Source organism: Chlorocebus sabaeus, chromosome 12, assembly GCF_047675955.1.
Source record: "Chlorocebus sabaeus isolate Y175 chromosome 12, mChlSab1.0.hap1, whole genome shotgun sequence".
In the NCBI taxonomy this organism is placed as follows: Eukaryota; Metazoa; Chordata; class Mammalia; order Primates; family Cercopithecidae; genus Chlorocebus; species Chlorocebus sabaeus.
In genome coordinates, this window is record NC_132915.1 from 10319646 (window position 1) to 10342086 (window position 22441).

Sequence of the window (22441 nt, forward strand, 5' to 3'; positions counted from 1 at the left end):
CCCTTAGTCCGAGGAGGGGGAAGAAGGGTTTGAGGATGAGGAAGCGATGGAAAATGGGAAAGATCTGGGATTCACTTGGCAGGTGGTAAGGCTGTCACTTGTTTTCCCTCTCTGAGCTCTGAAAAACCTGGCCCTGAGAGGAGAGGGAATCAGAGACCAAGGAGGGGCATGAGCAGAGGGTCTCCACCACCCACTTGGGGAGAGGGGCAGGGAGTAGGTGGCCTGAAACCCCGCTCTGCTGAAAGCGCGGGCTAAGAGCAGAGATCTGCCCCCACCAGAGGCCTCTAAGGAAGGGCAGATGAGGTTCAGATCTCCCTTTCAATAGCATCATCTGTCCGGGCCCATGCATGCCAGGGTGAGAGCGCGGTGGGTGCCATGGAAGATGCTGTAATGGATAAAGGAGACTTAAGATTGTCTGAAGAGCTGATATTCTGAAGGGCTCATTGGCTTTCTCTCCTTCTTTGCAGAAATGTGCATTGGCACCTGTTTCGCGATGGGCATGACTCTACCAGATGACAACAACAATCAGAAGCATCACTTTCAACTGCCCACCTTTGACTGTCATCAGCTTCTAGCATGACAAGGTCAGCCATATAATAGGTTCTCCATGCCTGCCCGTGGAGTCCCATCGACTGTCCTTCTATTGGGCTCATTCCCATCCCATGCATCCAGCTCGAACACAGGGTCCTGAGTCTCAGTCCTCTCAGGCTCGGGGTGGAAATCAGCTCTGCTGACAAACTGCCCTGTTTTCATGAGACAGGACTACTTAGAGCATGGCAGGTCACGTACTAGGTAGAGCCTTCTGGAAACAGTGCCTGTGGCTCTGTTTTCTCTCTTCACCCCACTGTCCTTGCCATGAAAAAGCTCCTCATTGTGGTTCCTCAGGGTCCTTACTGTTGTTTCCCAGCCTGTCTGCCTGACAGAATTCAACTTTGACCACTTTCACTGGGCACTGACAGCGCACTAGCATGTATGTCCTCTCCTACAAGCGTGGCATAGAAAAACAAACCAGTAAAATACTGGCACATCCCCAGGAAGCTCACAGTCCACTGCAGAAGAGACACACAAACGTTTAAAATATAGTACAGCATGTGCTATAATCGACACACGCCTAAAGAGTGAGGAAAACACAAGTACAAAAACAATTAAACCTAATGGGAGTGGGCAAGAAATCCAGAGAGGGTGACATGTGAGCTGGGTTTTGATGGATGAGTAGGAGTTCTACAGGGGAACAGGTGTGATCCGGCAATAGCAAGACATTCTCTGTGGGTGGAGCATCAGGGCAGAGGCAAAGTGGGGTGGAAGAGACATGGATGGATATGGGGACCGGCTCGGACACAGGTTCAAAGGCTCTGCACCACTCTACCAATCATGGACCTCATTCTGTGAGCAGGAGGGAGCCATACAAGCTTAAATATTTCTTGATGTATAATTCACACACCATACAATTCACTCTTTTAAAGTGGACCACTCACTGGGTTTTAGTATTTTCAGGGTTATGCAACCATCTCCACATTCTAATTTTAGAACATTATCACCCCCAAGAGAAGCCCTGTGTCCATGAATAGCCACCCCTGTTTCCCAACACACTCCCACCTGCCCTCGGCAGTCATGCAGCTACTTTCCGTCTCCACAGATGTGCCTACTCTAGACAGTTCGTGTCAATAAAACCATACGGTGTGTTGTCTATTGAGTCTGGCCTCTTTCACTTAGCATGTTTTCAAGGTTCATCCATGTTGTCGCACACATGAATACCTCCTTATTTTCCTTGTCAAGGAGCAGCCCATTGTATGGACATACCATATTTTGTTCACTAGCTGAGGGACATTTGGCTAGTTTCCACTTTTTGTCTAGTATGAAAAATACTTCTACCACTTTCATGTGGAAATACATGTTCATGTCTCTTGCGTACCGTCTGAGGAGTGGAAATGCTGAGTCCTATGGAAACCATGTTTAACATTTTGAGGAACAGACAAACTGTTTCCCAAAGTGGCTGGAACAATTTACATTCTCACCAGCACTCCAATTTCTCCCCATCCCTGCCGACACTTGAGAGTGCCTGTCTTTTTTATTATAGCCATCCTAGTGGGTGTGAAGTGCCATCTCACGGTGCTTCTGAGTTGTAGATCCTACTGACTCATAATATTGAGCACCTATTCATGTGTCATTCACCAAGATTCTTCAGCAAGAGAGGCAGCTGTTTTGTAATCAATCCCGGGGTGAGCTCAACAGGAGAGAAACTAGAGGATGCTGTAATAATTCGGGAAGAATTCTCGAGATTGTGAGCCACGGCCAAAGAGAATGGTAATAAGGGGAGACTCAGAAGCTCTTTCAGCGGCAGAGCCTGCAGGACGTCATGGAAGACTAGATGTGTGGCACCATGGAGAATGGGCGAGAAGAAAGAGGCAAGGAGAGCTCCAATGTTCCCAGTCTGAGCAAACAGGAAGATGCGGATGCCACGGACTGAGCTAGAGAAGCAGAGGGGAGTAGGGGTGTGGAGGGAATGCTATGAGTCCAGTTTAGGACACGTGAAGTTGAGGTACCTGGGGAGACCTGTCTGGGTGGAAATGTCGAGTAGGCCCCTGGAGAAGTAACTGTAGGGCTCCAGAGAGACCTAGAGATACATCTGTAGGGATTACCAATTTATTAAGAGGTGACAATTGAGTATTATGGGCTGCATTCAAAGTAATACATTTTGCAATAAGTATCAGAAAGTTTTTGGCAGCACCCTTTCAGTGCCAGTAGTGGAAATGGAAGGTAGATGAAAGTGATCTGAAGAGGGAATGAGAGTCAAGGAAGAGACGGGAGCAAATACAGATTGCATCCTGTCTCCATGAAAACCCTTCCCATTGCATCCATTGTAAACATGGATGCCAAGGAGCACCAAGACCACTCACATCCCTTCTGAGATGGATGCCGCACCCAAGCGGTAGAAGAGGTAGGTGAGCTTTCCTGCTGTGCAAGTGGCCCTGGCAATGGAAAGCTATCACCTGCCAAAGAGCCAAGACTTGTGGCCCTCACCCTCCATGTCTCTACCTCCCCGTTCCAACAAGGAAGTTTACAATAGGGAAAACAAAAGGGGCTCATGCTTCCAAAACATGTACTCCCTTTTAAAGAATTTCTGATGGGCACAGTCTTTGAGAAAAGAGGGCATGAGATCCAATGGACCCTAACTATGCAGTGACAAATTGTGCATTTTTCAGTGGAAGGATGCCATTGGGGAAGGGGGACGCTGGGAAGTTTGGGTTGTCCTAATTAGCTACAGCATCAGGTCTGAAGTGTCAACTGGACTAGAGAACCAAGACAAATCTCTTTGAACCTGGAGAGAGGTTACTTTCTCCCTGCCTCTCCAGATCATGCTCCAATCTCCTACATCCACTTCTGGGTTTAGGGAGGCTGCTCATAGAGACTGAATCAAAAGGTTCCCTTGAAAACAGGACACTAGTTTGGTTTGGCCAACAGGTAGCCCCACAGAAAAGGAGAAGAGTTTCCAGCCATGTGGCCGTGGATTTGGCTGAGGCCCTCTACTGAGGCTCAGCTCATGTCATGCAGTGCTCTCCAGGAAGTCATCCTTTCCAGGGTCCTCACACCACTCCCCTGTTTTACTTTTCAGGTCCAAGGGTGACGACAGCTCCGTTCTCAGAGGGTGCTTCCCCATCACTTATCATGTCCTCCCAACCTTGCATGCATGTTTGTTAACTCTCAAATTGCCTTGTCTGTGTGGGTCATCTGCTTCCTGGTAGGACCCAAAGTGACCCAAACCCTGATATTCACTTTGCTCTTTAGGAAACTCGGTCAAGAGTTTTCTGAAGCTCATGCAAGTAAATGAACATTTCCCCTAAAAATGTCCTTCTCCCTGGACAACTAACTGGTTCTTGAGCCACACGTGACTCTTTTTCAGATCCTGCTGTTCTTCCTGCTCTATCTGGATTTGACACCCCTGTACTGAGCCAAGCACAGTCTTAAGTGCTGTAAGTGCCACAGTAGGATGCAGTCTTGCCCTCAAAGAAATATATCCAAGGAGCATATAGGCACATACCACTGCCACACCAGAGCCCCCACGAAGCCATCCCACTCCTGCACTTCAGCAATCCCACTGGAAAACTAGAACATCTTCTGCCCACCTCCAACTTCATGGAAATGCTAAGAAATGAGAGGCAAGAACAATGCAGCTGCGCTAGGGAAGGAAGCAGAAACGTGAGGGGCGCTGGAAGGCCAGCTTGGCTTTCAAAAGCTTCTAAATCCTTGCTTTCAAATGGAGCAGGAGCAAATGTGTCTCCAGAACCACCGGAATGTGACAGTCACTCTCAAGAAAGAAGAGTAAAGCTGGCCAACCAGCCCACAGACAATGGGGCCTTGCAGGCAACATCCTACAGTGGCTTAGCAGAATCCTAGGGCTTGGAAAACTCAAACAAAAGAATTCCCTCCCCAGGAGGCTACTGTCTGAGAATGAGCATCTCTCCACCTGCTCCTGTGACCTGTATGTGGACAGAGGGGGCACAGCGTTCCTTATCTGCAGGGTGGTAATGCCACTCTCCCGGAGTTGCATGCAAGGATGAAATGAGATCACTTCAGGGAGGCGTCCACCGTGGCTGACTCAGAAAGGTAAAGTGAAGTGCAGTTTCCCTTTTCCTCCAAGGAAAGCCACTCAGTCGTTTAACCATATCCTCTCTTCAGGCAGTTTGGGAAGACCCAGCCTAAGTGCAAGTGCCTTAAAAGTAGTGAACGTTCTACCCTACCTTTTCGAAATTATCAACTCTACTTGAATTTTCCTATCAAAATATTAGGGGAAATGTCAATAACACTTCTGTCATCCAGGGAAGACCAGGTCCTTGAGTCCATTTCTACGTAACTTTGTTAACTGAATAGTGTTTGCATCTCATGGTAGCCATGCTCAGTCACTGCCTTCATTCAGAGGCTGGAAATGAAACTGACATTTCAACATGGAACAAGCACATATTCCCAGCGCTCCCGCTGGAGCCCTGATGTTCCTCATTTGCATCGCAGTAATTTTGACAATATTAAAAACAAGTTACACACAGGGAAAAAAAGAGTTGTTAAATAGAAGAAGATGAGGTAATACTTGGTTATCTGGAAATACAAATTAGGAGAAAAAATCAGTGTAAGGTTGTTCTTGGAAGTATTTGCTTGTGAATCCACATTTTGCAAGGCATGAGGCAGAAGGGGATGCTCTGAAGGGCTCAAGGATGTCCTGGGAAGACTGCCACTGACCTGCTTGCAGATATTGATCTAATAAGGCAATGCTCCCAGGACCTGCGGCCTAGGCACTCTCTGTCTTGGAGTACCAGCTGGAGACGAACCATCCCTGGCTGCCTGTCTAAAATCATCACCCCAGTCACCATTCCAGAATTCTGGGCACAGCGAGACCTGGATGTGGACTCCGTATGACTAGAGTGGAGGAAAGTGAAACAGAAGGTTTGAGTGGAGCCTGACCACCAAACGGGCAGCCCCGGGGCCTGGAAGGAACTTGGCTCTGGGTGGAGAGAAGGAGCTGCCCGGCCAGGATGGTGGCAGCCACAGTGCTGGGGAGACCATGACGAGGATGGGGAAGATACTGGGGCAGTGAGGAGAGGGAACTGGGCAAGAGGCAAAACCAGTCCATGTGAGGGGATAGCTAAAGCCACAATTCCACAAAGTTCTCTTCCATCACACCCGCTTGATGTGCAGGTTGGGGAAGCGGTTGGCCAAAACAGGAAGAAGATATGAGATCGGCGAGAATTTCTAAGAGGAAGTATGAACAATTTGCAGGATCTGCACCACCCCAGAGAGTGGTGCAAGAGAGTCCGGTCCCTGGGAAGGAGTCTAAGAATAGTCACCTGCCTAGAGCTGTGGCGGTCCCTAAGCAGCATTGCCTCAGTTTCCCAAATTAACCACGATCATGAGTCTTAAGCAGAGATGAGCAGAGATTCCAAATATGACTTACAGCTCATGTAATCAGCATGGAGAACATCATAGCAGATACTAAAGTTATGACTATATCCTAAAAACCCCAGATCTATGAGCTCACAGATACCACACGGGTTTTGTTTTTAAGATGCCTGTTGTCTCAGTTTTTCTTAAGACCATGCAGAAATCAAATAATCCACTTCAGTGAGTGAAAATACCTATTTAATAACATCAAGGGAACACTTTTCAACTGAACTGGCAAGAAGTGAGAGTGTGGGGGAAGACACACACAGGGTTTTCTTTCTCAAGAGAATGCCTGGATGGAAAATAACCTATTTTACATGATTTAGCTCTGCTTTGAAAGGCAGAGACTGCTGCCAAATGCACTTTACTTCTCTGCTCTTGCCTAATAGTAGATATCTGAGGAGCGGGATGCCAGAAGTGGAACCCACAAGAGCTCTTGAAATTACCTTGTGAATAAAGACAAAAGTTCAAAAAGTCAAAAGAGCTGGCTCGAGCTCAGAAAAGAGAGAACAAATGTGGCAGCAAAAGAAGGCACTGAGGAAGTCTGAGTGTGTGCTACTGTGGTTCGTGAGCGCCCCGAAAGAAGCAGAGATAGGAGACGGAAGGGCTCTGCACCACACACTCCATTTATCAGCTTCCCTAAGTCCCAACCACCGCATTCAGCTCTGTACCATTTTTGCCACTTTTAAGATCCTTTGAAACCATCACTTTAATCACTGCATGTGTTTCCTGAAAGGCTCTTGTGATTCTGATCTTGCTGACCAAGGCACCATGTGTTCGTCTACATACATGCACCATGCTGACATACAATGAAAAACAAAGTTGTATTTGTATTCTGATTATTTAGCAGCTCAGTTTGGTTATGAAAGACAGAGTGAGCCAACTGAACCGTGATCCTACAAAAAGCGACCTAATACCGCACAAATGTTTGAATATAACTTGGCAGTTGTTTGTGATAGGCAAACTGAATTCCAGAAATTATTAACTTAGCCAAAGTATACAGAGCTAAAAAGAAGAGTTGTTCAATAGGCACACAGGATTTCAGTTTTGCAAGATGAAAAGGTTCTAGAAATCTGTTGCGCAACAATATGCATACAATTAACACTGCTGTACTGTGCACTTAAAAATGGTTAAGACGGTAAACTGTATGTTGTTTTACCATGATTAAAAACATCAGTAAAATTTACCTTTTTAAATATAAGAAATGCATTATTCATTCCATGCCCTGCACTTGGCCACAACCACAGCAGACTGCACTAATTAAATGGAATTTCCTGTCACAAAGAAAGAGAGAGAAAGCTAAATGGGGTTACTCTGTTTTAAAGATGTGCTTCGAAATGGAAGCAGAACAAATAGGGGGAGAAATATAGGACTGGAGAACTGAACTGGCTTGATTTCCCTGGAACAATCCACCATGCTAATACTTACTCGGACATCTTAGCACTTTTACTTTACAATTCTTAACATGGTAACCTTTCAGACACGTGATCCGGAGCTACTCGGGTGACCATCCTGAAGCAGGCCAGAAGCTGGTGATGTCCATTTCTTCCTTACCTTATGTTAGACTCCAAACCCCCAGCCCCTCTCCAATCCTTCTCTGCTCAGGCTATCTGCAGGGAGTAAGATGTACGTATTGCATCATTTTGCGGTTACCTGATGGCATTACCATAATTAGGCATTATGATTTGTTTTGTTTCTAACTTGCTTATAGAATTTTAGACTAACATGTGAGTAGGCTCCCAGTCCAGGACATCTAGTTTCTGTTAACTGGTGCCTCTGTGTTAGTTTCCTAGGCCTGCCCTAACAAAGGACCACAAATGGGGTGGTTTAAAACAACAACTTGTTACCACATAGTTCTGGGGGCTGGCAGTCCTAACTCAGAAAGTTGGCAGGGCTGGTTCCTTCTAAGGGATGTGAGGATGAATCTGCTCCATGCCTCAGTCCTAGTTTCTGGTAGGTTCCTTGGCTTGTAGATGCTTCACTCCACTCCTCTGTCTCCACAGGGCCTTATAAGGACACCAGTCCTATCAGATTAGGTTCTCTATGCTACTCTAGTATGGCCTCAGCTTAATTAATTACATCTAAAACGATCTCATTTCCGAAAAGGCTATGGTTTGAATGTTTGTCCTCTTCAAAACTCAAGTGGAGATTTAATTGCCATTGTAAGAGCGTTGAGAGGAGGGGACTTTAAGAAGCAATTTAGGCCATAAGGGCTCCTGCACCTTCACGGGTGGGTTTAGCACTTTTAAAAAAGGGCCCTTGGGAGTGGGCTCTTGCCCTCTCTTGCCACGCAATGCCTTTTGCCATGTTATGTATGACGCAGTAAGAAGACCCACATCAGAAGCAGCCGAATGGACTTCCTGCCTCCAGCACCGTAAGACATAAACTTATTTTCTCTATAAATTACCCAGTCTGTGGTCTTGTTATTGCAAAACCCAAAATGAACTAAGACAGGGACATAGCACGGCAACATATCCTTTGTGGGGAGCACAGCCTCTCAAAAGATGAACCCAGACCAGCAGCATCCTCATCACCTGGGAATCTGTTAAAAATGGAAATTCTGGCCAGGTGCTGTGGCTCACACCTGTAATTCCAGCGACTTGGGAGGCCAAGGTGAGAGGATTGAATAAGCCCAGGAGGTCGAGACCAGCCTGGGCAACAAAGTGACACTCTGAAGCTACAAAAAAATAAAAAATAGCTGAGTGTGGTGCCACACACCTGTAATCCCAGCTACTCAGGAGGCAGAAGTGGGAGAATCACTCAAGCCTGGAAGTTCAAGTCTGCAGTGAGCTATGAATGTGCCACTGCATTTCAGCCTGGGTGACAGAATGGGACCCTGTCTCAAGAAAAAAAACAAAAAGTCAATTCTGAGCTGGGCCCAGTGGCTCATGCCCCAGTCCCACCTAATCAGGAGGCTGAAGAGAGAGAAGCGCTTGAGTGCAGGAGCTTGAGGCCAGCCTGGGTAATATAGGGACACCCCATTTCTACAAAAAATAAAATTAAATAAAAATACAAACACCTAGGTCCCACCCCAAACCCACTGAATACAAAACTCTGGATGCTTGCCAAATAGTCAGACAAGCTCTTCAGGCAATTCTGATGCATGCTAAAGTTTAAGAGCCACTAAATTAAACTGTATACTTAAAAAAAAATCATTTTATAATGCTAAGGGTACATCCTGCCCTTCCCATAGAATCACTAACCCTTTGAGGCAGTCTTTCTCATGTTACTTCTCCTATAGTAGCAATCAACTTATTGCTTACATGAAACAGACTAGAATTTGGAAGTCTGTGCAAGACACACAATCTTCAGATGCTTTATTTTGTCTGTTCATGAATACTATGAACTGACTGCCAATATTAAAAAATCTAGATTACAGACTTTTCCTGAAAAAACTAGAAGAGCTGACAACACTGAATTCAAAATTACACACAACAACAATCAACTGATTGGTGGCTGTCCCTTCGGGGTGGGGCCTCAGTGCTCCAGTGGGCCACAGTCTCCACAGCTGGCATCCCTGACACTGAGGCTTCATGGAGGCCAACCATCCTCATTGACATTGTATGCCTATCCCCTAAGGGCACTTGGGTTTGAACAATGGCTGGGCAGACAGCTAGACAGAAAAAGGCATAACTATCCACAGACCAAAATACTTAGCTGTTTCTGAGCAGCCAGTTTAGGAATGGCAAGCTAGAAGCCAGGGCTGCTGATGAACAATGCCACACACTTTAGAAATAGCATCGACTTTTAAGTTCTGTGAGTTTGGCTTCGCCCTTCACCAGATAACAAGGCAAGTTATGAAATGATGCAAGCACTGGAGATAGAAGTTCTGTAGTGGCTTGCCCATGTGACGACGTGTGGGTGAGCCGCAACACAGTAAGAAGAAGTTCTAGTATCGGCACGACTTCATTAGAGAACAATGGGACATGGAGGACATGAAATCTGAAATCGTGATTCTAAGAAATCACATTGGCCTCCTTCAGGTGTATGCTATGCTGAGCTGCAATGACAGATCCTCTGTGAAATGATGCTCCAGTGAAGCAGGTGGGGGAAAAACACATGACTTTAAAGCTACTTTCAGGCTTGCAAAAATGTTAAAGGGCAGCTCCTGGACTGGGATTTGATAACTGTACCTTTAATGCAGATCTCAAACACTTTCTGTACAAAGGACAGAAAAGACACCTTTTTGGGTCAGTGGCAGTGGTTCATGAAATATCAAGTGAAGGTGTAGTTTGGGATGTTTATTTCAGTGGGAAGGATAGGCCTGGAGTCTGGAGGAGAGAACTCACATATATATAGGTAGAGACAGGCACCAGGCTTTCAATAAGGGCACTCGCTTCAACAGTAACCCTCAGAGGAAGTTCGACTTGCCGTGGAGCTCATGTCAAAGCAGTAAATCCAAAAACTATATCCACTCAAAAATTACTGAGCCAGAAGATTCAGACCAACAGCCACTATTACCTCATGGGGTTATATTCTGAACAAGTTCTTCATTTTGATTCTCTCCTTAACCACCACCGTACTTCAAAATTCTTAAGAAAGAAAAGTGGAAATGGAATCTGTCACTGATGACTAAAGCTTCTGTTAAAGACATTAGAATTTAGGATGGTAATTTTCTCCAAGGCAAAGATGACTGTTTCTCCTGGACAGATTTAATATCTTCAATAGTCTATCAAAAATTATGAAATATAACCTCCAAAACAAGTATAGCAAAAAGAAAAAAACTTACAACACACCTCTTCAAGGTAATGCAAATACATAAAAAATGGGACAGACTTCCAAGACGCACTTTCTGTTCTTAGGTACTTAGTGCTACTGTATTATCAGGGTTCTCCGGAGAAACACACGTCGTACTGTGCATACGCATCCTACGCATCATACGCATATATAGAAATTTGCTCACATTATTATGGAAGCTGGCAGGTACCCAAATCTGCAAGGTGAGTCGGCAAGCTGGCGACTCAGGAGAGCTGATGGTGCAGTTCCAGCCCAAGCCAGCAGGCTCAAGACGCAGGAACTGCTGATGCTTCAGTTTAAGTCCAAAAGCAAGGAAAAGATGGTGTCCCAGTTCAAAGTCATGTTACGCAGGAAAAACGGTCTCCTACTCAGGGTCAGCCTTTCTGTTCTATTCGAGCCTCCCAGTGATCGGATGCAGCCACCCACATTCGGGAGTGTGTTCTGCTTTATTCAGTCTACCGATTCAAATGCTAATCTCACCCGAAAACATCCTCACAGACATAATTATTATTCTGACCAAATATCTGGGCTCCTCATGGTCCAGTCACGTTGACACATGAAGGGAACCATCACAACCCTTCAGATGCCTGGGTGGTGAAGAGGCAAAGACAGTCAGCTCCCAGGGGACACTAGAATTTATGAAGAGCAAATAACCAGGGACCTGTCTAGCCCTGTGAAGGAAGCGGCCGGCTCCTAAGGGCCTTCCCACTCACTCTATCTAAAAGCTGTTCCTAGTGAGCTTGCTCAGCTTTCATTTAGGGTCATGATGCAGTTAACAATGTAAAGCTGTATGCCAAGATGCAACTACCAGAAAGCCTACAACTGAAAAACAGTACAGAGCCCCACTGGTGGAGCAATTGGAATTTTCATCCATTGCTGCAGGAACTGTAAAACAGTCTGCTCACTTTAGAAGACAGCTTGGCAGTTTCTCATAATGTTGAACACACGTTTACTCTACAATCCAGCAATCCCAAGACCTCTAGGTATTTACTGAAGAGAAATAAAAACCTACGCTCACACACAAGTCTGGATGCGAATGTTTGTAGCAGTTTTACTCATGATTATCAAATACTAGAAACAACCCAAATGGGTGAATGGATTATAAAAAATCCATACAATGAAATACCAGTTAGTAATAAAAATGGACACACTCTTCATATACAGATCTCCAATGCATTATGCCGAGTGAAAGAAGCTAGTTTCAAACACTTGTATACTGTATGAGTCTATTCACTGGACATTTTCAAAATGACAAAACAATAGTGATATGGTTTGGCTCTGTGTCTCTACCCAAATCTCATGCCAGATTATAATTCCTGATATCGGAAGAGGCGCCTGGTGGAAGGTGAATGAATCATGGGGGTGAACTTCCCCCTTGCTGATCTCCTGATAGAGTTCTCAGGAGATCTGGTTGTCTGAAAGTGTGTAGCACTTCCTCCTTCTCTCTCTCTTCCTCCTGCCGGCCATGTGAGGATGGTGCTTGCTTTCCCTTTACCTTCTGCCATCATTGTAAGTTTCCTGAGGCCTCCCTGGCCATGCTTCCTGTACAGCCTGCAGAACCATGAGTCAATTAAACCTCTTTTCTTCATAAATTACCCAGTCTCGGGTCTGCCTTTATAGCAGTGTGACAATGGACTAATACAAACAGTGAGGAAAACCAGCTCAGGGCTTGCAGGCATTAGGTGGCAGAGGGTAGGCATGACGGGGGTAGTATTAATACAAGGAGTACTGGAGTATTTAGGGGTATGGGAACTGTTCTGAGCCCCAATTAGAGTGCTGGTTACATGATTTACATGTGTTAACTTTCATAGAATGACACAACCCTCCTCCAACACTGTATTTGCTCTATTATAAATAAAAATTTTACATAATCAAATGGTAAAAAAATCATTGTATGCCACCCAATTTAGGCATAGGGTAAATGCACCTAATGGGAACTATCTGTGAATTGGGGTCAGTCAACAGAAGTTGAATGCGCAATATGTACATGCCGACAGGCACAAGAGGGCCAGTGACTCATAGGCATTGCTCAAATATTTTAGTATGAAATGAGGATAAGTGACATTCTTGAGTCACTGGGCGCAACCTGGGAATTATTTGAAAAGGCAGAATAGTTGTGATTTGTTATGTTTCTTTTTCCAGGCACTCTGTATTCACTGTCTTAAGGCAGGAAATGTAGGCTTAAAGACAAGAAAGGATTTGCCCTGGATTTTGATCCCAGTTCTGTCTGGTTTCCCAGCCCCCATCTTCACTCTAGGTTGCTGCCTCCCAGGAGCCATATAAAGCCACAGTGAGGATTATACCATGATTTGTCCCTTTTCCTCTCTTGTACCCTAATCAAGTCCTTAATCTACTGGCCCCTTAAAGCTCTGTTCTTCCTTTAAAGCCAGAGTTCCCAGTTGCGAGGGTGTGGGGGCACAGGAGGAAGCAGGAGATTTTGCCCTCAAGGTACATGTGGCAATGTCTGGACATATTTTTAGTTGTCACAACATGGGGGAAGAGTGCTACTGGCATCCAGTAGGTAGAAGCCAGAGATGCTGCTAAACATTCTACAATGTTTAGGACAGCCTGAAGGAAGAGTGATTCAGTCCCAAATGTCACTTGTGCCAAGATTGAGAAATGCTGATTTGGAAGAGGGGAGGAAGGGAAGAAGGAAGGAGAGAGGAAGGGAGGAAAGGAGAAAAGGGAGGGAGGGAGGGAGGGAGGGAGGAAAGAAGGAAGAAAGGAAGGAGGGAGGGAGGGAGGAAGTAGGGAAGGAAGGAGGGAAGGAGGGAGGGAACATATTAATCTCATCTACAAACCAGCACAGAGTTAGCTCTTTAAAAATTCTTATCTCATTTATCTCCCCATAAACCTTCTGAGATATTATTAACCCCATTTTATGGTTAAGAAATTTGTGGCTGAGATCCATAGAGAAATGTGCCCAAATCCCAGTGGTGAGACAAGATGCTGCGGGGACTACAGGCACCTGGGACTGCAAAGTCGAGGTACCTGCAGGATGGTGCCTGGGAGCTGGTCTGGCAGTTCTGCCAACCTTCTCCTGTGGTCTTAAAAATTTCTTCTTACCCCTAAGGTATCTGCAAAGAAGGAGGCTGTTGGATTGCAAAGAAGAGGACTGTTGGATGGGCAAAAGGGCAAATCTGAATTCAAGAGGCTGCATTCAATGGATGGAGCCTGTCATTACTAAGCCACCGAGGATGGGTTTGTCCTCAAATCTTCTTTGGTTCCAGCGTCCCTCCTCCCTCAAGGCACTCATATCTCGCCTCCATCCCAAAAGCCCGGAGACAGACAGATGTGCGCCCCAAGCTGGCTTCCTGTCCTCTCCCGCTAGCATGTGCTGCTGGACTCAGCCACAGGGAGTGGGGCCCCACTCGGCACAGCAGGCAGGAAGCTGGGGACCGGAGGGGTGGGAGAGGGAGATGAGAAACACCACAGAAGAACCCGCCGCAATCAGTTTCCCATAATAACATCCGATGGGCACGGCTTGCCTGAGAAAATCAGCAACTTGCTTTAAAAACAAGTCCTATTTGAGTGATTCTGGCTCAGTTTTACCTAATCATATAATTAGTGTTGATGGATTCAGCAGTTAAAAATGGGGTTCATGCGTTTAAGATAGAGGGAGGGGGAAGAGATGGGGGAAGAGATAAAGAGAACAGAGGAATAAAGGCAGAAAAAAAAGAGAGAGGACAGGAATAGAGAGGGGAGAAGGACATATGTTTGAAGCTTAACGAGAAACTCAGAATATAGATGTGCTCATGACAAAGATGAACCCCAGAAAGTGGTGAACCCCAAGAATGGGAGACCCTCTTGCAAACTGGGTGAAACCACAGTGATGGGAGCTGCTTTTTAGAGTTTGTTCTAGATCCCTGCAGCTGGGTTTCAGGTCAGGCAGCATGGCTCTCACACACCCCGTACAGGAGAACCAATTCCTGATCCATCTCTTGGGCTCTCTGTGGCGTGGTCCGGCTGGAACGAAGCTGTGGCTGACGCCCACCACACTCTCTCCCGCCCACCACACTCTCTCCCGCCCACCACACTGTCTCCTGCCCAGCCTGGCCCAGGCAGCACTCACAGTTCCAAGATCAGAATGACGTCCGTCTTGTTCTCATAGACTTCGTGCAGGGTGATGACATTGGGGTGCTGGATCTCCTTCAGGATGCTGACTTCCCGCTCGATGTCCTCACGGCTCACGCCCCGCCGGCTGGACTTAGTCCTCCTTTTCTTGATGAATTTGGCGGCATACTGGAGGCCGGTGCTTTTCTCACGGCATTTCTTCACAACTGCAAACTGTCCACTGAAAAGAGAAGATGGAGGATTCTTGATCGTTCATTAAAAAAACAGGATTTGAATGAGGACGTGGCATGGTGCAGAGGGGACAAGAGAACTGTGAATAGGAAAGTTCAAATTGTGGAAAAGTAACCAATTAGGTAGGGATGTTTCTTATCATCATTCAGTTTCACTAAGCCTGTTTCTTTATAAACAATGCTGCAAGGAATATAAACTCTTAAAAAGTGTATTTTATTGAAAGAGTGATCATATCTCCATTTGTGTCCTGTCTTCTTTCCCTCCCACTTCAGGTCCTAGGACAGCAGCAAGGAGCTCTGTGCTCTGACCTCACTTCCAGCAAGCTCTTTTCCTGCATGTCTAGTCTCTGAGCCTGGAAAACAAGGGATTGAGACCAGAGAATCGGTAAAAAAAAAAAAAAAAAAAAATATATATATATATATATATATAAAAATATATATGGGAGGTGGAGCTTGCAGTATATATAAAATATATATATAATAAAATATATATATATGTATATGAAGCCCTGCCTTCAACAACGTATTTCTAGCACCAATATTAACCAATTTAAATACACAAACAGAAAAAGGTCTATTATTTTGTTCACAATTAAGTGATTGATGTTGGTCACTTCTCTGGCATTATCTTCCCCTCTCCTCCCTTCTGAAAGTATTTCTACCCAGGGATCTTTGTGGTTCTGGGGAAGCCGATTCCACCCCTAACTGTAAATATGGATCATGTGACCTAGGCTGAGCCAATCAGTCCACTCCATTCTCCTGGTCACAATGACAGGCATGTGACCTAAGTAAGACCCTTTAGAGGATGCAGAGACACAGGTTTGCTGAGACTCTTTTCTCTTTTGAGTGTGACAGAACCCCCAAAAGCCGCTGCCAACAATCTTGGGACCATGAGGAGAGTCACTCTTAGTTTGAAGACAACCACTGCAGAGGCAGAGCCAGTAAAAGGGAAGAAACCAGGTCTGCAGTGACACCATGGAGTCGCTGGATCAGCCCTGGCCTGAAACCATCTGCCTGTGATGTTTCAGCGACATAAGCCAATAAATTCCTTTTATGGCTCAAGTCAGTTTGATGGGTTTTCTACTTCCGGCAGAGGAAAGCACCCTAAATGTCACAGCAAATAGCCAGATTCCCTTTCCTTTAATATATGTATTACAGTCTTTAATATGTAATACATATATTAAAGACTGTAATAACAGAACTTGACTCAAAATAATAGGGGGTAGGCAGTAAGTGGGTGAGATGGTGAGAGGTACACAGGCCCCGCTGATAGCCAGTGGAACGCAATGCAAAGACCCTCCTGGACCCATGCTGGTGCCCTTCCTTCTTCCCTAGTGCCCGAGGAAGGGTTGATCTGTCCATCGCAGGATCTGTACGTTTCTTGGCAGCTGCTGGAGTACTGCTATGTAAAGAATTACCACAGGTATTTTTAGCTGGCTTTATCCTCACGTGAAGACAAAAGCCAGAGAGAAAAGCAAATTAAGGATAATATTTTGATGTTAAAGAATGGATACTTTAAAATATTACTCATTTACTTTAGCAGTAGGAGGCCAGTGAAGAAGACACGCAGAGACAAGGATTATCTTTATAGCCATGTCAATTTTTTTGCATGGCAGGCTGTTAATACCCACTTTCCCCCTGCAGCAGGATAGCTGAGAAGCTGAAGAATAAATCACACAGGAATGCCAGCACCGACTGCCTGTAAACTCGCTACCTTAAACAGTTACGGGGTCTATGTAATGACTTTATTACAACCAAAACCCAATTTCTCTGAGAAGTAAAAACCTTCCCTCTATTGTGGGGTGGAGGGTGGAGAGATGGGGCATATGGAGAGAAGAGGGGAAACAGCCTGAATTCAAAACACAGTCAGCTGCTTCCTTTAGAGTCCAGGCCCCTCCTTACAAAGATATTATTGTGTCCCCACCAGTTAGATTCAAAAAGACCCAGGATAGGGAGACCCAGCCCAGCCCAGCCAACCAACAAGCAGCTGACAGTTCAGAGGCTGGGCCCATTCATATCTCACACATGGCCACAGCAACTTGTCTCAGAGACTTACAACTCAAGGCAGACTCAGTAGTTTCAATCATGGTGCTTTAAAATTCAAAACCAAAAACGTCGAGAGAGAGAGAGAGAAACAGAGAGACAGAGAAAAAAAAACCACTTTGGGAGGCTGAGGTGGGTGGATCACAAGGTCAGGAGTTCGAGACCAGCTACTCAGGAGGCTGAGGCAGGAGAATTGCTTGAACCTGGGAGGTGGAGCTTGCAGTGAGCTGAAATCATGCCACTGCACTCCAGCCTGGGTGACAGAGCAAGACTCCATCTCAGCAGGGGCGGGTGGGAGGGGGAAGAAAAAAGAAAATCCTTCTGACAGGAGAGTCACAAAGAATTTCAGTGTAAGCCTAGATACAAAGACTCTTCCACATGTGTTTTCACCTCCAAATGTTCTATATCGGAAGTTTCTCCATTTTATTTACAGGAAGATGGTAAGTAAATCAGGTGTTTTCACCTCCAAATGTTCTATATCGGAAGTTTCTTCATTTTATTTATGGGAAGATGGTAAGTAAAGTCAGGTGAGCCCTGATGGCAGGATGAAGGCAGGTGCTGAATGTCATGTGCGCTCATGCCCAGGCGAACTGGGCGCCTTAGTTACAGCGAAACCTGGGGAATTTACTCTCTCACCTGACAATGGATCCCTCACTTACACTGCAGGGTCCCCGCACAAAAAGTGCTGGCTGGTGAGGAGGGGATAAGGGCTGGTGGTTAGGAAGGCTCTATGTGGATGCTGGGGTACTGGCTAATCCTGACTGCAAAGAGCAAAATGAGGGTCTAGAATGAGCTTGAGAAACTTGTTCTAGACCTACTGCAATGTCACCTCTTTTAAGATACCATTCCCTATTCTTCTTTGACACCCCTAACAATCTATTCCCTTTCCTCCAATCTGCCATATCCCTGAGTCCAAAGAGCCCCCCATACCCCTCAGGGGAACCTGCTGTTTTCTGCCCATTCTTGCCTTTCCCACCCTCCCAGACTGCCGATGCCTGGAGGACAAAGGGCTGCCAGGCTCATCTTCGCATCTCCTGAGGCCCTGGGTGCAGACTTACTTCACGTAGTCCATGCACAACGCACATATGCTGCGGCTGATGCCTGAATCTATAACCCTGTGAGCCCGAGGAGTTAGACAAAGGGTTCTGCATAACAGTTCAACCGAATTGTGTAGTGCCTAGGAGCCAGCAGTGTAACCCAGGGTTTATTTAGGACTTAGCCACTCTAGGCCTCAGTTTTCTTATCTGTAGAGTGGGCATAATAAGTGCCTGCTTAGAGGGAAAAGGATGAAATGAGCCAATATGCATGAAGTGTTTAGAACAGCACCTGACCATGGGGAGTCTTCATTAACTTTTAGCTGTTATTAATCTGTGACAACTGGAGTTATTTTCATCAGCACACTGTTGCCTCCGTCTCGCAGTGATGCAGTATTACCCGCCAAGTACCTACCTCTCATGACCGCCAGAGAGAAAAGAGCCCTCATAGTACCAAAAAAAAAAAAAAAAAAAAAAAGGCCACAGCAGGGCTGCACTGTGCTAACAACGTGTACAACTACTGCTGAACCCTCACTCCCTTCCTCCTTTTGCTGCCTGTCCCCACTCAGAGGGTGTGTTGTCACATAACTGCTCAGGCAGGCTGGCCCTGGCCTTGGGAGCTCAGAGTCACAAGCTGAGCCAAAGTGCCAGCAGCCAGGCCCACCTGGGGGCCTTTGGGGGCCTTTGTGTGTGCTGGGTAAGCCTGTCAGGCATTTCCACGGCACAGTCTCGTCAGGCAGTCGGCAAACTGTGAGGACAGACCTCCCGGAGGAGCAACTCTTCCCTAACCAGTCATTTGCCTTGTGAAGTCTAATTCGAGTTGGACTGTTGGTGAACTGCTGCTCTGATCCCTTCCTTCCTGGGCAGCTGGGCCTGGACCCGCTTTCCTCCCTGGATTGGGACTCCTTCGGGGGGACAGTTCCTCTTCACCCATCCTCTGCCTCCCCAAAGACAACAACAACTTAAAAAAAAACAGCTTGTGTGTCTACTTTGCTGGTGAGGATTCCTAAATCGTGTGCCTGCAGAGGAATACCGTGATCCAGATTCAAGGGTGACTTCACACAGACCGGGGAGCAAAGCCACAGCACACAAAGCAGCAAGACCACTGCCACAACCACGCTGGGGGCGCTTGTCCCTTCTGCCCCCTCCTCACACCCATGCACTGAGGCCAGTCAGTAATCAACAATGATACGGTTGGCTGCATTATTCATTAATTACCATTAATACAGCTAGGGCTGTTCAATGGATGGGGGGAGGTAGCTCTTTACTGGAAAACAGAAATTCTTTGTATGCTACGACATTTAATTTTGATAAAGCAGTACAAGTGATCCTTATTATTCATGGATTCTGTACTTGTTTTTTTCACCTACTTAGTAACTTTTTTTTTTCTTTTCTTGAGACAGGGTCTCGATCTGTTGTGCAGGCTGGCGTGTGGTGGTGCAATCACAGCTCACTGCATCCTTGACCTCCCAAGCTCGAGCAATCCTTCCACCTCAGCCTCCCGAGCAGCTGGAACTACAGGAGCATATCACCACACCCAGCTAATTTTATTTTTTTTTTCTTTGTTTTTGTTTTGTTTTGTTTTGTTTTTTGTTTTTTTTTTTTCCCGCAGAGATGGCGTCTTGCTCTGTTGCCTAGGCTGGTCTCGAACTCTCGGGCTCAAAGCAGTCCTCCCACCTCAGCCACCCAAAGTGGGGGAATTACAGGCATGAGTCACTGCAGCAGGCATAAAATTTATTTGTAACCTCCAAGTCAATATTTCTGGCACTTTCGCAGTCACTCGTGGACATGCACGGATCGTGGAAAAATGGAGAGGATTGTGGAAAATTGGAGAGGCGGCTGCACACGTTTCTAGCTGAAGTCAAACAGCTGCCTTCTTGCTTTGGCTCTCACACCATAAACGAGTGTGCTTTCTGCAGTGCGTTTAGTGTCACATTTTTTACTGGTAATTTCACTGTATACAATGACCCCCAAGTACAGTACTGTGGTGCTGTCTAGTGTTTCTAAGCACCACAAAGCTGTGATGTGGCTCAGGGAGAGACTGTGTGTTAGATAAGCTTCATTCAGCCATGCGTAATGTGCTGTTAGCCATGAGTTCAATGTTAATCAATCGTGTGTGTGTGTATGATGTCTTTAAACAGAAACATACATAAAACAACGTTATGCAAAAATGACAAAAATGATTTGACCAGAGACTCACAGGAAGGTAACCCTGGGTTTCTCCTAGGAGCAATGGTTTCGTGTTTGCAGTGAATTTCTAGAGAACAACTCTCACACATAATGAAAGTCAACTATACGCCAACTTTTTTTTTTTCCCCAAAAAATGCACTAACATTCTCCATCATTTAATAACTGACAAAACACTCTGTTGCATTAGATACAGATGTCAAATTAATGTTAATATTAAAAACTTTCCACTAAATGTAATAAACATTTATTAACTACTCATGGTCAGATACATACAAAGATAATGAGACACATTCTTCCTTTAATGAGTTTTATATTCAAAAATTTGATTCAAATGTAATCACCAATTTTATTAAACAGAGGAAATGCATGGCTAAAAGGAGCAAGCTTCATAAAGAACAGGCTGACATCTAATTTCTCTGACTCACTAATATATCTAATCTGACTACTACCTCTGCAGTCACTGAAGAAACTGTAACCAGGATTACATGCAAGGATCTTTACACGTATTACTTTATTAATAATCACAACTCTATGAGATACACGTCATCTCTTCTGACCAAAGAGAAAATCAGGTCTCAGGGAGATTTTTAAAGACTGTCCCAAATCACTGAGTCAGTAAGCTGCATAACTAAGAAATGAACTCAAACTCAAGTGTATTTGCCTCCAAAGCTCCAGGTTCTGACCCCACCGCTGTGTGGACCTTGTACACTTTATGTTTGTCATACAAGTCATCTTACTGTGAAGCTACAGACAGACTCCAGCATCACTCTAGGAAAGTGCTTTGTGAGGGGAAAGCAAAGGGCAGGGGTTTGTGGTTAAATCTGTTTGGGTCATGTTGCCTTCTCTTCTCAATTGAAGACTCACAAGGTGTCTTAATTAATTAAAATCTTTGCTTTAAGATGCTCTGAGGTGCCACGCAATAAAAGTACACCATGTTTGTGCAACCAGGAAGCATTCTAGTAACAATCAGAAAGAAACCCAAGTTGATTCTTAAGGTCAAGGCACAAGGATGGCAGCATTCCTATTTCTGTAGGTCTTCTACAGTTCCTGGTGCCTTAAAAAGAAACCTGTTTACCTTTTGTTTAATCCAGTCAGTTCTTACTGTCAACTTTCTTTATAATTTGTGGGAGGCTCTGTTCACATGGGAGAATGAAGGTGTGGACACACAATGTCAGAGAAGATGTAACATTCAGAATGGAAGGAAAAAGCATAATCTGACTGGACATGATAATTGATGTCTGCTGCATGAGCTGGTGCCAAGCCCAGGGTCTAACCTTTTCATTGCTGGTCCTGATCCAGACACACCATTAAAACAAGTTCTCACCCGGAGCAGGTGGGTGCAGATCCAAAAACAAGTGACGAAAACAGCATCTCCTTTTTCATGTTTTTACTTTAAATATGCATCTAACCAACATATGCCAGTTAAAAATTATTTATGGTAACTAGTATTACGATGAATTCCCTACATTAATGCTGGAAACAGATCTGGTTTAAATCTAACAGCTGATACGTTCCATCTTTCCGCTCCTCCCAAGTCTTTGCAATATGGTTTCTCATTAACACAAAATAATTTCTACTTTTGAACTTGCATCAAATCCCTGGCTCGGTTTCAGCGGTGGTTTATGGGTGATCTATTTCAGTAGAAGACTTTTGCTGCCAGAGCAGCAGGGCAGCTTGAAGTCTGCCAGAATATTAGAATTACAGGTTGTAGGTAAGGGGTGAGGAACAGGAACGGTTTCTCAAGGATGAGTTAACATCTGATAATAATTCACATCTACAGCAGGAGATAAGACCCTGAGGGTTCACAGACTAGGGGAGAGACAAGCATGAAATACTTCGCTGTGGGAAGAGGAAAAAAGGGGACTCAGTTGCTGTTGCAGAGAGGGTGCAGTTAGGAGACCCCTGCCCAAGCTGGCCTCCGAGGCTGTGCCTGAAGGCTGAGCGTGAGTCAGGAGTGGAGGAAGGTGTGTGTGTAGGGACAGGGTTTCCTAGAGGAGGAACAGCGTGAGCAGAGGCAGGAAGGCATGGAAGAGCCTACTTCCTATTTCTAGAGGAAGAGAGGAGTGGCAGGGAGGTGTCAGGCCAGACACACAAACAGGGCCCTGTGCAGATGAAGCAATATCAGCCCCAGCTCCGCCAATAACTTGAGAAGGCAGGAGGCCTCTCTGAGCCTCAGTTTCCCATCTGTGCAAGGATGATGAC

General features: G+C 45.5%; 1 protein-coding gene across 5 annotated transcripts in view; it reads right to left on the bottom strand.

Moving 5' to 3' along the window:
* The window catches only part of DAPK1 (death associated protein kinase 1), a 210384-nt gene that overhangs the window by 88347 nt on the left and 99596 nt on the right, over positions 1–22441 (bottom strand). For all 5 annotated transcript variants that reach the window (XM_037998596.2, XM_007969669.3, XM_007969670.3 and 2 more), the window contains exon 3: positions 14741–14962. In XM_037998596.2, coding sequence (XP_037854524.1) covers positions 14741–14962 — 222 coding nt within the window. The remainder of the gene's footprint in view (positions 1–14740; positions 14963–22441) is intronic.